The sequence below is a fragment of the Solanum lycopersicum genome, chromosome 6 (assembly GCF_036512215.1).
Source record: "Solanum lycopersicum chromosome 6, SLM_r2.1".
Classification (NCBI taxonomy): domain Eukaryota; kingdom Viridiplantae; phylum Streptophyta; class Magnoliopsida; order Solanales; family Solanaceae; genus Solanum; species Solanum lycopersicum.
In genome coordinates, this window is record NC_090805.1 from 50777526 (window position 1) to 50793647 (window position 16122).

A 16122-nucleotide genomic window follows, 5' to 3' on the forward strand; every position below is an offset into this window, starting at 1 on the left:
AACTCGGACAACTAAGTCATCAAAACATTCAACTCTGTGTACTACTACAACAACAAAAAACTGGAGTAACCCACGAGTAAGGTCTGGGGAGGGTAGAGTGTGTGAATATTATGTGTACTTGAACATAGAACAACATACACAATGTAATCCCACAATGGAGTACGAGTACGCATGCACTGGAAACTTAACTAACATAAAAATGAAAATATGAACTGGTAACCTAACTAATCTTATTGCAATAATCATATTTATAATCTTACAAAGCACATAAGAATTGCAAATAATCATATAAGATAAGCATGTATAATTAGATAACACTGCTATAACAAAAAACAAATACTAACACGGTTCGTATCGTATACATATAATCACCCCATACTGAAAGTATTCATCTATTGAGAAAAAACAGAACTTGGTATAGTCTCAGGATTCTCCAAGTCACATACATATCAGTACAATACTTATATGAACCAATAATTTCAAACAAAATCAAAATTTGATAATTAAAACATCCTATAAATCAAAATTAAAGCATCTCGGCCCGAGCAGTAACAGCTCTGAGCTTGGAGTAAACCTTACCAGCAGGAGACCCCATAATGAGACTACAAAGTGAATCTCTAGCAATCTTAATGTTCAAAAACGATCCCAATATATGTATTTTGCTATCTGCAATTACTATCCTAGTCTTCGTCGCATTCTCTATAGCAAATTTCGTCTTTCCTCCTTTCCCAGACAATCTACCAATAGCCCTAGACAAATGCTCACCTCTTAGTGTCTTCACATCCTTGATCTCGAAGGAATCCACATATAACTCATCCAAACGGAGCAAAGCAACAGCATCACAGACATCAAACCCTAGCATGAAAGCATGAACAAAATCAGCGCACTTTTGTAGGTTGCTGATGTCGGGAGTATCGGTTCGGGTTTTCAGCTCAACCCGACGCTTCTTGAGATTCATTCGGATGTCAATCTTCATCTGCTCGAAGATTGGATTGTAGATTTCCATCCATACTTTCTTCAGTGGAGTGTACCGATGCTGTGGGACAGTAACTTTGCGAAACTGGACATGGCCGTCTGAGATTTCGTGGGCCTTTAGAGGTTGAAAGTTGGGTTTCGCCGGTAAGGTTGCCGGCGGTTGCTCAGCCCTCAGATTGTCAATATCCATGGCTACAGAACCAGGGAAGAGAAGGAGGGGCTGGAGAATAGGGTTTCAAAGAGGGGTTTTGTATAGATACAAATCTACTATATATATGGAGTACTACATGGGCCGAATTTTCGGACCCAAGTTTAGTTCTGGATAATGGAAAGGCCCATGTTCATTATTTCAGTGGCTGATTTACTCAAACGACCGTTCCTTAGATCACCATTTAAATTTTATCCCTATTTTAAAAGTTGTACAATTCTAATCCACAAGACTTAGATTTTAGATTAAGGTTTTAAACACTATTATTATTTGAGGTACCAAAGACATTTTAATTTGACCATTATTTTAAATTATAAACTATGTTATTCATAAGATTATCACTATGTTTGGGTCATTTTATCCATCGTATTGTACTATATCGTTACTATACTTATTATATTTGTTTTGATTGTTATTTTAAAATATATTGTACGGTATTATTAAATTTCGTTGTTATTTAATAATGAAAACCCTTATTTTATGGAACAACCAATTTGTTGTGTTCCCATTCTTGCTTGATTTCTTTTTTCAATTATATCTTTAAATAATATTTCAAAATGATACTTTATTCTTTACCTTAATTGTTTAAATCTGGTCAAACCTCCTAACCTAGAATAATTAAGGATATTTAAGTAAATTTATAATTACAAATAATTAAAATATTATTAAACAACAACAAACAATACACTCTAACCAAACATTGTATCTATCATAATAAAGTACAGTATAATAGAATACAATTTCACATAATACATTATGAAACAATAGGTAACAATAATCCAAACAAAGTGTATATGTACTTTTCAAATGTGTAAACTTTAATTTATAACCCATCCTTTCGACATTTTAGATCTACCTCATCTTTTGTAACTTCTATGGTGCACGTATGGACCGGTGCATCAGTAAATCGACGCAAAACATAATCAAGCTATCGAAAAACAGACGCAACTTATTTTATTTCAATATTGCTACTTGCACCTTCTGGTGAATGTAGTCAAGACATAGGCATCGGTAAATGAAAAGAGTAATGAAACAGAAAGTCGAAAATCAAAGCTAATATATGAGGAAATAAGCCATCCCGCAGAATGAGGCACTAATATGACCGAAAGTCTACAGAAACACCCCTCACGATGAGATACTTAAGCAGCTTAAATGGATAGTAAGACTGCTTATGCTGCACTTTCTGAACGAACAAGTAATGGAACCTAGAATGGTACAAACCATTTGATGTTTGACAAACCAGCAGTACCATTAAAAACTTATTAAAAAGAATCTGCAGAGGTAGTGTACAAGGTCGACCTCTAAAATATTTGCTCATCTACTTTTACAGATCACTTATAGAACTCGAAATCAGTGTCCGGCTTCTTCACATTGGTCCTGTAACCCTTTTCAAAGTCCTTGGGGAGTATGACATATCGATTCTTTCGCACTGCATGCATACCTGCTTCCTGACATATAGCTGCAATCTGCAGATATTGCAACATGCATCACAGTCGTGTTGGTCAAATTGGCACTTCAATTATAAAGGTCGTTCACATTTTAAAAATAGAAGGATCAAAATAGATGGCAGCAAAATTAAGAACAACTTAGTCTTAACACTAGACAACAACATTTTGAATCAGTAGTGAATCATCCTGTTATCAGTCGAAAAATAGATGAAGTGTAAAGAGACAAACCTCAGCAGCACTAATTTTATCAGGGCGAGAAACATAATCTTCCAAGTCAACCTCGTCACCTAAGTTCATCTTAGCAGTACAGACCTGGCCAAAATCATCCAACTTTCAGATTTGAGGTTCATTGCGAAAAAAATGGAAATACCGGGACAATATAACATAAGGGGTGAGAGCACAATTTAGAAGCCAGAAGCCAAATCTATCATAACTTCCTTTAATATTTTTCAAATCTTAATTTCTATTTGTTAGCTAACGAGAAATAGGGTTGAAGAAGGTCCTGAGCGCAAAATCTTTCAAATTCTACCTGAAAAACAAGCCTCTTTTGACGCCTATCAGGCAAAGGAAATTCAATCTTCCGATCAAGCCTTCCAGGACGCAGAAGTGCAGGATCCAAAGTATCAGCTCTGTTAGTTGCCATGATAACTTTCACATTCACAGTCTGGTCAAATCCATCCATCTGAAGATAACATACCAAAAGAAAACCTCATAAACAATGCAAAAACTGTAAGTTCTTCTGGGATTACTTCAGGAATTTGTAGAAGCCTACTTGATTAAGCAACTCCATCAAGATACGCTGGACCTCCCTATCAGCTCCAGTTTGAGCATCAAACCTCGCAGTGGCAATTGCATCTACCTCATCAATAAATATAATGGCAGGAGCATTTTCTTTGGCAAGACGGAACACATCACGAACCATTCGCGGACCCTGAACAGTCAGATAATAAGTGGTGAAAGTAAAGTTTGAGCAATAGAAACAAATGCAGTCTTGTCATCATTTTTGGACAATCTTGACCAGTCCTAACTAAGAAATAAAAGATATCTCCAGACAAACAAATTTGGCTCAGAAAATTGCAATTTGAACTGAAGTTGCATCTTAGATAGAAGAGTTGTGGAGAATGCAGCAACAAAATGTACATTCCAAGCTGCATGTTGACGTGATTGAAATGCTCTACTCGATTGGCCACAGAAAGATGGTCTGCCTTAAACTTCTCAAAAAGAAAAAAAAGCTTAGTGGCTTCTCAGTTGACTACTAAAATTGACGAGTAGTTCTCCTATATGGCTTTCTAATTTTAAGAATGGGTCGTGCACATTATGTTTACCAGTCAACACAACGGAAATAGGAGATTCTGTGTTCTGTATTTTTACTGATAAATATCTTTTTTGTGGAGATACTTTTTCTGATCTATATTAGTAGGTTCTTCTTTGACAATGTCTATAAGATGCAAGAGGAGTTTAAAAGAGTATCCAGCTTGGTGCCAAATGTGTGAATAAAAGTTTGGAGTTCCTGCAGAAGAATGCAATGATATACGCAGTATTCATGGTATTACTCAGGGTTATCCATCTTTTTTCTACTTTCAGTTGCCCCTTGCTACAAAGTCTTATTACGATGACAAGTTGGAATTGTGGGAGTAGCCTAACATAGTGAGACACAAACAGAGGCAATAAGCGAAACGATGAAATTAAAGAAATTGAAAAGGTTTTGAGATATTGGGCAATCTTTATCATGATTCACGAGAGGTCTCGAGTCAAACCCTATGGAACTATAGTAGACTAAAATTCCAGCCTCTAAACAAGAGAATGCAGATAGCAGTGAGAGTGTGTTAATTTTAGTTGTCATGGTACCTTCAAGCAATGTTTCCATTCCGTTTACAACTACCAAATTTCCAACAATTGGCTCCACATGTTCACCCAACAAAGATAAAGAATTCAGCGTTCAATTATACTTCCATGGCAATGCAAATTTAAACAAATACATTCGACGTAGCGGGAGAGGGTATATTTTCTAATGGTGCTTTTTAGCTTCTAAATCAGTAATTTTCTTTTAATAAGGTAAAGTGTAATCTATAATTATTTTTTTACACAAATTAATAACCTAATCTTTGATGTCGATAAAAAAGAAAAGCTAATTACAGCATATAGAATTATATCATACAGTTTGGGGTAGAAGTAATATTCATAAATTAATAATTACCTTATTATTGCACAAACAATAGCTACTAATGATGACATAAAAAAATAAAAGAAACTGAGATAATACACCAATTCTTATCTTCCAAATTTTTCTATACAATAGAAAGGAAAACATCAAAAAAAGAAATTGTATTTCAAACAACTCAGTGCAAATAGTCTGAATCATCAACAATAGGTGATTAGTACGTAGTAACAACACATTATTGCATAACAAAAAATGCTCATGGTATTCCATTACTTCAATGCATACCTCACCCAAGTACTTCTGAACGAATTCTGAGCCAACCACCCTTATGAAAGCGGCCGTAGTGTGATGAGCAACAGCCTTTGCAAGCATAGTTTTCCCAGTACCTGGTGGACCATAAAGCAAGACACCACGGGGAGGATCTATACCAATCTGCTTGTACAACTCATGATGAGTCAAAGGTAACTCAACAGCCTCACGAATTTCCTGCTTTTGAATGTCACATCCTCCAATATCCTGGTGTGAGGAAAAAACAAGATTAAGATAAAGTAAGAATATGAAGGAAGGCACATTAACAGCCCTATATATATCAGATCTCCACTTGCTTGCCTGTAGCTGTAATGTGACACATATACATGCTTATATAACGGGCATTTATATTAGGATAAGAACATAATGCCGTTTCCTCATTAGTGTTCTGACTTCTGATTATAGAATTAGATGCATTCTTTACTAATACCCAGTACCTCACTAATGTTTCACGATTTTGAAGAAAAATAATGGAGAGTAGTCTACAAGTTGTGCACTCCACACCGATGTTCCTTGTATGAATAGATAAGTGGATTCAGATCACCAAATTGTGATTCGTCAGTTAATTACAAAATCAGTTCAATCATTTGCAAACCTATTTCCTACTTCCCCACAATACAACAAGGGCTGCATACCAAAAGTAAACCACAATATCCATATTCATCCAGGATACGACATTTATGGAGCACCGGATATCCAAAGACACCAATAACCACACTTTGTTATTCTGATTCTTCTGAGATCATGTCATGCTTCTTGTACCACCCTTTTTCTAGCCACAATTTTAAGGCAACATATGCTTCCTTCTGCAACCAGTGAACAAGATTTTCCAATTTCCTTCTCACTTGATGTGGTTGATAGAAGTACTGCACACATAACAACTACTCTAAGGACTAGAGTATAGGTACTAATTGCCACTTAGCTGCCTTTTAGAAGCCAATAGTAGGATTTTGAATAAGGCCAGGGGAAAGTCATGGCTGCAGGTGTACTTATTTTTCACGGAGAGGCTGTAGGAACTGAGGTTAAATAAGAATATATAGCGCAATGTGATTGTATGAGTATGCAACCAGTGAATTGATTGATTAGAGAGAAATAATCTCCCCAATGAGTTCATATGATTTTTGAAAAGGAGTTTCTTCTCTTGGTTTTAAAATTATTATTGAAATGTTCATATGACTTTTAAAAAGGAGTTTCTTCTCTTGGTTTTAAAATTATTATTAAAATATTGTCATTCTGTCACAAAATGTGTTCACAAATCTAGGATAACCATATAAGAAGAAATGAGGCATTCTAACATTATATTGAAACTTGAAAGCAGCATTCACCTTCTGATTTACTCGCTGAATAATCAGGATTATATACAAGCACTTTGCTTCCTAATCTACGTAAGTTCTTGGTAATGACACCTTGACTAATTAATCTTCATTCTACTAAGGTTGTACAAGCTCCTAGTGAGCCTATCATAAAAATCAATTCTAAAAATTCATTAATTAATAAAGGCAATGAACTTTAGAAGTAATGGGAAACCCTGCATTCAACTAATGAAGTCTACACTAGCTGATAGCAAAATCAGAATCTACAACTCATAATCACTATAAAGTAAAACCGAATGCAAGAGTTCCACAAGTCATTAGCTCACACTACAAACTCTAATGAACCAATTTTAAGGAAACCAAATGGCAAAATTAACCAATAAACCCTAAGAAATAAGAAACATAGCAGACAGAAATATTATAAACCTAATAAGCAGTAACATATAAACCCTAATCAGTGTATTCAACCAATAACTAACACAATTCAGAAACAATAGACTTACGTTGTAGGTAACATCAGGCTTCTCTGATTGGCTTAGCAGCGAAATACTCGAGTCAGCCTCAGGAGGCAATACATCAACTAGAGCATTCGAGTGACGATGTAAAGCCACAGAAGCCGAAGGCTTAAGTAGCTCCCGATTAATCGTGCTGAGTATCCTCACGTAGTAATTAGATCCCGTAGTTGAACCAACTATGGCGTTATTCTGGTCAATCATCTCCATGAACTGGCCAATTACTAACGGCACCGATTGGATCCGTTTTACCTCTTCCTGCGCCCGTAAATGTTCACGGCGGAGATTCTTCAGTTCGTCCTTCACGTATTCCTCTTGGATCTCGATGAACTCCAGCTGCCGTTGTAGAGATTTCAGGCGAGCGTAGAGGTCGTCTTCGCCGTTTTCGGAAGGAACGTCGTGTGACGATAAGTCAGGTCGAGTTGCAGGTAGCTCCGGCGAGGGTTTTGGATCGAGAATCATGGCTGATGCCATTGTTGGAAGTGGAAAAAAGTTACGGCAGTTGATACACACAAAGGAGAAAGTGAGAATGGAGTGCAAAAGAAGAAAGCTTGATAAACCCGACGAAGCAGAGAACGAATCGGGTGTGGAGCTCAGGTTCTAATCGTCGGATGACTCGGGTCGAGTTTTTTGGTAAATGATACTCATGTGTGTTTGTACTATATTAAAACTCTATTATTTGAATTTATATTGCGGGCTCTATTTGAGGGTAAGTATTATTTTTTGTAAAAATTATGCGGTTAATTAAATTTGTTAAATTACTTATCATAGTTATATTTCGTTATAATAATTACTCGATTAATATTATACATTAATTACGTGGTCTGAATGTGAATTTATATAATTAATCACGTTTATATATGTATAATTTTCTCAAAGTATACAAATACATGAATATACAATTATTTAGTATATATATGTGTGTGTGTATATATATATATATATATACACATATATATATATATATATATATATATACATATATATATATATATATATATACATATATATATATATATATATATATATATAATTCACCTCTCTCGTTTCTCTCCTCTCTTTCAATACAAATGCATATGTATAATATACAATTATATACACAAAAAATTCACCTTTCTCCAACTTCTGTCCTCTCTCGCTCGCCTCTCTCTTGCTTCTGCCAATCTCGCTCGCCTTTCTCCTTCCTCTCACAGTCTCGCTCGCCTCTCTCCTTCCTCTCACGATCTCGTTGCCATATATACAAATATATATGTATAATATACAATTATCTAACGGGTATTCATATATAATACCTTTCTCCCACTTTCTCCCCTCTCTCGAGACTCTCTCCTTCATATAACATGTAGTTATGGAATGTAATTATCAAACTATAGTTATAGAGAGTAATTAGGCTATATTTAAGTGACTATATGTGAAAGTTTCCCCTTTTTCCATATATAATATCTAAATCCAAGATTTCTTAAGAATCAATTTCATTCATTGCATTATTTTTTTTTATAATTATAGCGATAAATTTATTTTTTAAAAACATTGAATCAACAAATTTTGTGATAAAGTAATAACTATTCTTTTTTAACTTTCAATAAAGGTCACATATCTAAGTTACAGAAGAAAATATTTACCTCATTGTTGTTTCTAATGTAAATTTTTTCTTGACATATTCTTGGTTTATTTATTTTTATTTATTTTCTCACTAATTATTTAAGAAACAATTGGAAATTTCACAATAACTCTACAATCAAACAATTGTATCTCTCTTTTTATGATGTTGGTGTAATATATCATAAATATAATAAATTACATTTGAAATTAAATGAATAAACAATTTTTTTAGATTGACACGTAGATATCTCCTTCTCTTAAAGGATATCCAAGTTCATTGTGGTATAATTTATATTGATCTAGCAGTAATACTCTTGACTTGTCCCTTCAAGATACAATAATTCAGCAGCATCGTAGAACTCAAGCAACTTCTAATTAGTCGAAGAGTTCAAAACTAAAAAAAACAACATGTTTCCTTCAACATATAATTGTTCTCTTTTGAATAGTGAGTATAGTCGAAGACTTAATCATTATTCTGTCGCAACTCTCTCGTTCACTTCACTAACTCAATATATACACAATACAACTCTTCTCACCTCTTCTTACACTCTTTCACATGTATCTTGTTATTTACAACACAAAGAAAGATCACTATTTATATATGATAATTATTCCTTAGAATGAATAAGGATATAACGAGTAGCAAAATTAGATAAGTGAATGACCTATATGTTACATAGGTTACAACACTAAAGAGGTAGAATAATTGATGAAATAAAGTTACCAGAGCTACAACAACTAATGATCATAATCTTACACAATTGATGAGAGTAATAAGGCAAAAATATAATGTCTACTCGTGTATATAAATTTTTTATTTTTGGTAAACTATGAAAAGCTTAGCATAACCAACCAAGCTGTCACGGCTTGGATCTAGACCCCAGACGAGACCGGCGTCGTTGACCTCTCAGAGGTCGCCAACAAGCCTACTTACGTCATTCTTACCTTACATAGGTTAATTTTAGCGGAAAATTTGAAATTTTTTATTCTTTAATCATACTTGTTAAACATTCTTTATATTTCGTAATCGTTCATCATCAACCATCTAACAATTAAGATATAAGCAACTGAAAGAAATAATTCATTAAGTATTAATTGTATATCGGTCAAAATAACCCCAATACAAAGTCTGAACCAAAACGGGAAAGAAACGCTAGTGGAACATGCTCCACTAGCTCAACTCTAAAACTACGCTAGAATGTAAAACAGTAGCATCCTCGAAAGCATGAGGACCTACCAAACTCCGGATGAATGCTGACGTCCGAATAGCTGCAACAATGAACCTATATGTCACGGACTTTTCAATTCGGACAATACTCCGTGCGGCACTTGACGGTTTGCTCACGATTCTTTCACGTATCTCGCAAACTCAAGTAAGTCTTCTCACTATTTTGGATCGCTAAGAGAAATAGAAGGAAAGACAAACACAAATTTTGGAAGAAAGACTTGTATTCAAGTGTTGGTTGATAGATGTATTACAAATACAATGACTACCTATTTATACTACTCTAAACACTAAGAGTAAATAAATGCTACACTATATACAAGCCCCTATGTCCATGCCCACAAGACATGCTTCTATGTCTTCCAAAAAGGGACTCCTAGCTGCACCCTAGTCTGCCCCACGTTCCAGAGGCCCTGCACAAACCCCTCCAAGGCTGGAACCTGCCGAACCTTCACATGCTGTAACTGCTGAAACGGCTGTAACTGCTGAAACTGCCTGTAACGGCTGAAACTTCTGACCCTCTGTCTGCTGCCTGCTTGGACGCCTGCCCCTTTGCCTGCTGGCCGTTTTGGGTTGTCTGTCCCCCCTTGCACAGGCTGCTGGCTGCCTAGACGGGTCACGATCTTCCTGGGTATCGGGCGGGTCGTGACAAACTCCTTCACCTGATGATGCGACGACCGCGTCGCATTGCGTTCGTATCGGCGTTGAGTTCTGCCGGGCGACCATCAACTCGCGTACTCGATCAATCCCTTCAAGCACCCTCTTCATCGATATCCCAACCTTTCTCGACCCGATCTTCCGAACTTCCTCTTTCAACGGAGGCAAGTGCTCCGGCGGCTTCTTCATCACGTCAGCGTCCCTACTCGGAACCCTCTCACTGCGCGGTGGCATGGTCTTTCCAGCACCATTGTCTTCTCTCGAACTTACAATGGTTGCTGCTGGTGTTAACCTTCTTCTCACGTCGACCCTCTCGAGCTTCATGGCTGTCAGTCTAGCCTGTCCCTTCGTTGCCTGCGCCTTCACCATGGGAACTGTATATTCCCTTCCTTTCTCCATGATTGTCAATTTTTGGAGATGAGGATCGATTACTGCATGGCACTGCTGGAAGAATTTCTGCCCAAGAATAACATCAAACATATTGATGGGGGCGACGACGAACTTAGTTTTCCCTTGCCAATCGCCTACCATGATGTTCACGCCGTGTGCTACTCCAACTATGGGAGTCGGTGATGCGTTGACAGTTCTGATTTGGGCGTTGCTTGAAGTATATCGCAACCCCAACCTCTTTGCTGCCGTCTTGGTCACAACATTGACCTCCGCACCGGTGTCGACCAACGCACGAGCAACCTTCTCGTTGATCGTGATGTCGACCGTTTGAGCCCACGCCATAGACTTTGCAAGCCCCTTTCAGCATGCTTCGGCTCCGCTTGCCTTGGCTCAACTTGCCTTGGCCTCGTTGATGGTTGTTCAATCGCAGCTCCGCATAGGCTTACCACGCCCAACTTCTTAGTCTCCCCGACTTCCTCTTGGGCTTTCTCTTCCTTCCGCTCACGGAGTATAGCACCAAGACTTTTCAGTTCAGGTCATCTTTTGTAACCATACGGCCCTTTGCATATGAAGCAACCATCCTTGGAATCCCTTACCGTATTGCCACGATCTCCGGGCTTCTTGCCGCTGGACCCGTAGGTGTCACGCCTTTTGGGTTGTGGCGTTTGCTCCTCGCCTTCGCCACTGTCATCCCCACTATCATCATGACTGCCTACCTCGTCGTCCACCTCGGCACTAAGAGACTTCTCTCGCTTGAAGTCTGTCAAGGCTTCAGCCTGCGTGATGGCGTCGTCTATAGTCCTGACTTGCCGCCGTTCCAACTCCGTTCTGGCCCAATTTTGCAGCCCATCCATGAAGTAGAACAACGCGTCGTCGTCCATGAGGTCGGGAATCTGAAATTTAAGGGTGGTAAACTCCCGCACATACGCGCGTATGCTGCCCTTTTGTCTCAACTCCTGCATTTTGCGCTTTGCCTCATAGACAACGTTGCTAGGGAGAAATGCCTTCTTGAACTCCACACGGCACTGCTCCCATGTGTTCAACGCGCATGCCCTCTTTGCGATGTCAAACTCTTTACGCTTCCACCACAGCATGGCCAACTCTGAAAGATACAACACAGCCGTGTTGATCTTGTTGACATCACTACGGACCCGCATACAATTGAAATAATTTTCCAAGTGCCAAAGGAAATTATCCACCGCTTGCGCGTCACGGACGCCTTTGAAGACTGGTGGCTGCCTCAACTCTGGCTTCCCTTTCCCGGTCATGTGATGAGGATCCACCAACCTCTCTATCATTCTTGAGTGCTGCCACTTCGGCCTTAAGCGACTCAACTGCGCCAAGTGCTTCCCTAAGCCTGAACTCTAAGGAAGTAATGGCCTCCTTTGTCTCGTACTCGGCTCGCTGGCGTGCCTCCAACTCTTTCTGGACACTCTCAACTTCCTCAAGGGAGTACTCTTCAAGAGTTTTGAGATTTCTGTCTGTTCTGTTCAAGCGCTGGCCTATGATCTCAACGGCTTGCCTCGCCATTTCGACCCTTGCAATCCACTCCGGTCCGACAGTAACGTCCACAGACTCCTCGCCAGTGTCTACGTCACTTCCATCGACAATCTGGGGAGGGAGAGATGTTTGCCCTTCGCTTGGTGTAGGAACACCTGGTGGAGGAACGCTTGGGAGAAGTCCGGGCAGATTGGGTTCATTACCCGTCTGCTGCTTCTTCCCTTTCTTGTTCTTCTTCTGAACGTTGGTGGTGGTGCTAACGCCGCTACCGTCTCCTTCGTTCGTCATTCTCTTACGATGAACCTGCTTTGATACCAATTGTCACGGACTTTTAAATTCGGACAATACTCCGTGCGGCACTTGACGGTTTGCTCACGATTCTTTCACGTATCTCGCAAACTCAAGTAAGCCTTCTCACTATTTTGGATCGCTAAGAGAAATAGAAGGAAAGACAAAGACAAATTTTGGAAGAAAGACATGTATTCAAGTGTTGGTTGATAGATGTATTACAAATACAATGACTACCTATTTATACTACTCTAAACACTAAGAGTAAATAAATGCTACACTATATACAAGCCCCTAAGTCCATGCCCACAAGACATGCTTCTATGTCTTCCAAAAAGGGATTCCTAGCTGCACCCTAGTCTGCCCCACGTTCCAGAGGCCCTGCACAAGCCCCTCCAAGGCTGGAATCTGTCGACCCTTCACATGCTGTAACTGTTGAAATGGCCGTAACTGATGAAACGGCTGTAACTGCTGAAACTGCCTGTAACGGCTGAAACTCCTGACCCTCTGTCTGCTGCCTGCTTGGACGCCTGCCCCTTTGCCTGCTGGCCGTTTTGGGTTGTCTGTTCCCCCTTGCACAGGCTGCTGGCTACTAGGCGGGTCACGATCTTCCTGGGTATCGGGCGGGTCGTGACATATAGCTCTACCGTCCACCTGTGCCTGCACCTCAAAGTAGATGTTTGTATGGAATTAGTACACGCTTTTACTAAGTATGGGTATATGCAAGCACACACCAGGGACATGCATGAGGAAGAATAGCTCTTTCCTAACAACATGATGTTTGGAAGTCAAGTCAGTGGACTTGCTAAATTGAGATTGGAAAAGTTATGCCATGAGAGTGACATGCATCATTATAATTATCGTATGGCACACAACACATAACATATTCATATAGCACATAACATATAACACATAGTTTCTTTCATATTATTCATTCATATACCATGAGACCTTATTATCATAGACTTAACCTTAAGACTTTCCAAAATGAGGGCTCAACATATGGGACCTCAACTAGGGAGCCTTCTTTAGCAAACACAGAGTCTGCTTCATTCCTTCATACGTATTTCATTTCAATTCATTCATAGACCAGTGCGAACACCAGCTATACCTAGAATGTAGTTTAAGACTTTCATCGGGTTTGCCGTGCAATGATCAGGAATAACCTAATGTCATTACCTGAATCTAGCTCACCTCTTGATTATCCTATCCTAACACCTTCGGTATCATTCATTTCTTTATATGATTCATTTGAGGCTGGCCTCATTCATTCATTGGGAACTTTAACTTTAACCGACATAGATCATGTGAGCATCATGAAATCCAGTGTCTCCCCCACACCTAAAAGAGGTGGAATCACCGGTCAAAGCGATTCGATAATATGCTAGTGTATATGGGAATTTAACCCCGCCAGATCCCTATAGCGGCAATATAGGTTCAAAGACTAGGAGATGTATGGAAACCCATACCCGGCAAGCCGGACAGTCTCATCTCATGAGAGTTACGTGAACCTTTGCCTTTCCCGAAAGGAGGCATCACCGCTCATAGCTAGCCTATCGATGCTCGGTATAAAGTTCCATTACATTCAACTCATACATCATGGAAGTTGGCTTCTAGTATGAGGACATCATAGCTCAATAGATGATTTCTCATCTCATCATTAGTATTAAGTGTTTTAAACTCAATATTTTCATTAGAGTGTTCATAGAGACTGGTCTCTTTATTATCTTACACTCTCATTGGTGAGTACGTATTGGTAACATCTACTTGGGCTCATTTGAGATTGCTCTCATCATATACATTAACCTCACATCATGATTGTCACCACATTCTTCATTATTAGCACCTTTATTTTTCACAGTCACTCACCTCTTATTATGTAAATGTTCATTTCATTTCATTACGTATATATTAGGTTCACTTATTTTTGAGCGTATGTTAACCTTATGTGTCTATACATACAAGCCATGGGGCTTCATTTATAGTTCGTTAAGTGTTTCTTATTTTCCAAAGATTATGTATTACAAGACTTATGTATCTTGTATATATACCAATATCTTGATTTTTGGATCTAAGTATATGGCATTATTATTGAATATTTTACTCACGTATGACTTATGTATCAATACGGAGGTTTGGGCACGGAAACCCAAATCTTGAATTAGTTGGATATCGTTTATATTTTTCATTGATTTTATTTCTAATATTCATAACTTTAGAACTCTAAATTAAATCTCAACATTTTCATGACATAATAATTTTTTTATCTTAATTAGAATTCTAAATTAAATTTCAATCATTTACATGAAAGAATAATTTTCTATGTTAATTAGAATTCAAATTTAAATCTCAATATTTACATGAAAGAATTAATTTTCCACTTTAATTAGAATTTTAATTTAAATCTCATTTTTTTAAAAAAAAATTCGCTTGAATAGGGAGGTTGTGGGTTCGAACCCCCACAGCCCCCCTTATTTTTCAGTGATTTTCGCTGGGGATGGAGGCTGTGAGGTGGTGGGTTCGAACCCCCACAGCCTCACCTTTATTCCCTTAATATTTTACTCCCCCTTCAGCTCTGAGGTCGTGGGTTCGATCCCCACGCCTCGTATCCCTTTTTTATTTTTTTTTGCGAACGGGGGTCGTGGGTTCGATCCCCGCCCCCAGCATTCCCTTTTTATTTTTTTTTCTTTTTCGCGAATGGGGGTCGTGGGTTCGATCCCAGCCCCCAACATTCCCTTTTTATTCTTTTTTTCTTCTTTTTTTCGCGAATGGGGGTCGTGGGTTCGATCCCCGCCCCCAGCATTTCCTTTTTATTCTTTTTTTTCTTTTTCGCAAATGGGGGTCGTGGGTTCGATCCACGCCCCCAGCATTCCCTTTTTATTCTTTTTTTTAAGGCAGCTGCAGGGAGGTCCTGGGTTCGATCCCTGCAGGCCTCAAAACTTTTTTTTTTATTTCTTTGACATCCAAAAATTTCCAGATTCTTTTAAAGCCTATTTCTAAGTTCTAGAAATTTATTCCACGATTTTTCTGCACTTTTCAATCAAATTTCACATTAGTTCTTAGGGAGATTTCATGGTTCATTCAATTCACTATACTTCGTCAAAATGAACATCACATAAAATACATGATAAATACACAACCTATACACCTCAAAACAATGCCTAAAACGCTGCCCTATACACACCCATACATCAACTTTTCCGGTCATATTTTGATGATCATTATTGTGATTTCCCGCACATAAACACATTCATATTTAATTTTAACACAACATTCATGCAAAAAATCTAGCAGCACAATATACCCATCCTACAAATTCGTTAGGGAGCTAAGGACAGAGACATACGAAGGGGAACAACCTTAGTTTCAAGAGTATAAGAAACGTTCGAAAGAAAGTACTCTTGGAGAAAGAATTCCATTAGAGAAACCCATACCATTAATCGATGTTCAAACTTTGATGTTGCTGCCCGAAAAACTCCTCCAAACCACTCCCAATTCACTTCAACGTACACCTCTCTCGACGAACCTCTCTTA

General features: G+C 38.5%; 2 protein-coding genes across 2 annotated transcripts; both read right to left on the reverse strand.

Annotated features, from left to right (window-relative positions):
* Positions 1-376: 376 nt before the first annotated feature.
* Positions 377-1234, reverse strand: LOC101268583 (uncharacterized). Its single transcript, XM_004242427.5, has one exon. It carries the CDS (start codon positions 1163-1165, stop codon positions 527-529), a length of 639 nt encoding a protein of 212 aa, XP_004242475.1. The 5' UTR covers positions 1166-1234; the 3' UTR covers positions 377-526.
* Positions 1235-2112: 878 nt separating this feature from the next.
* On the reverse strand, positions 2113-7584 carry LOC101268289 (26S proteasome regulatory subunit 6B homolog). The gene is made up of 6 exons (XM_004242426.5): positions 6918-7584; positions 5078-5308; positions 3404-3562; positions 3161-3313; positions 2860-2943; positions 2113-2649 (listed from the first exon to the last, which is right to left on the reverse strand). The coding sequence occupies exons 1-6, from the start codon at positions 7398-7400 to the stop codon at positions 2515-2517; spliced, it is 1245 nt and encodes a 414-aa protein (XP_004242474.1). The 5' UTR covers positions 7401-7584; the 3' UTR covers positions 2113-2514.
* Between the last annotated feature and the right edge of the window lie 8538 nt (positions 7585-16122).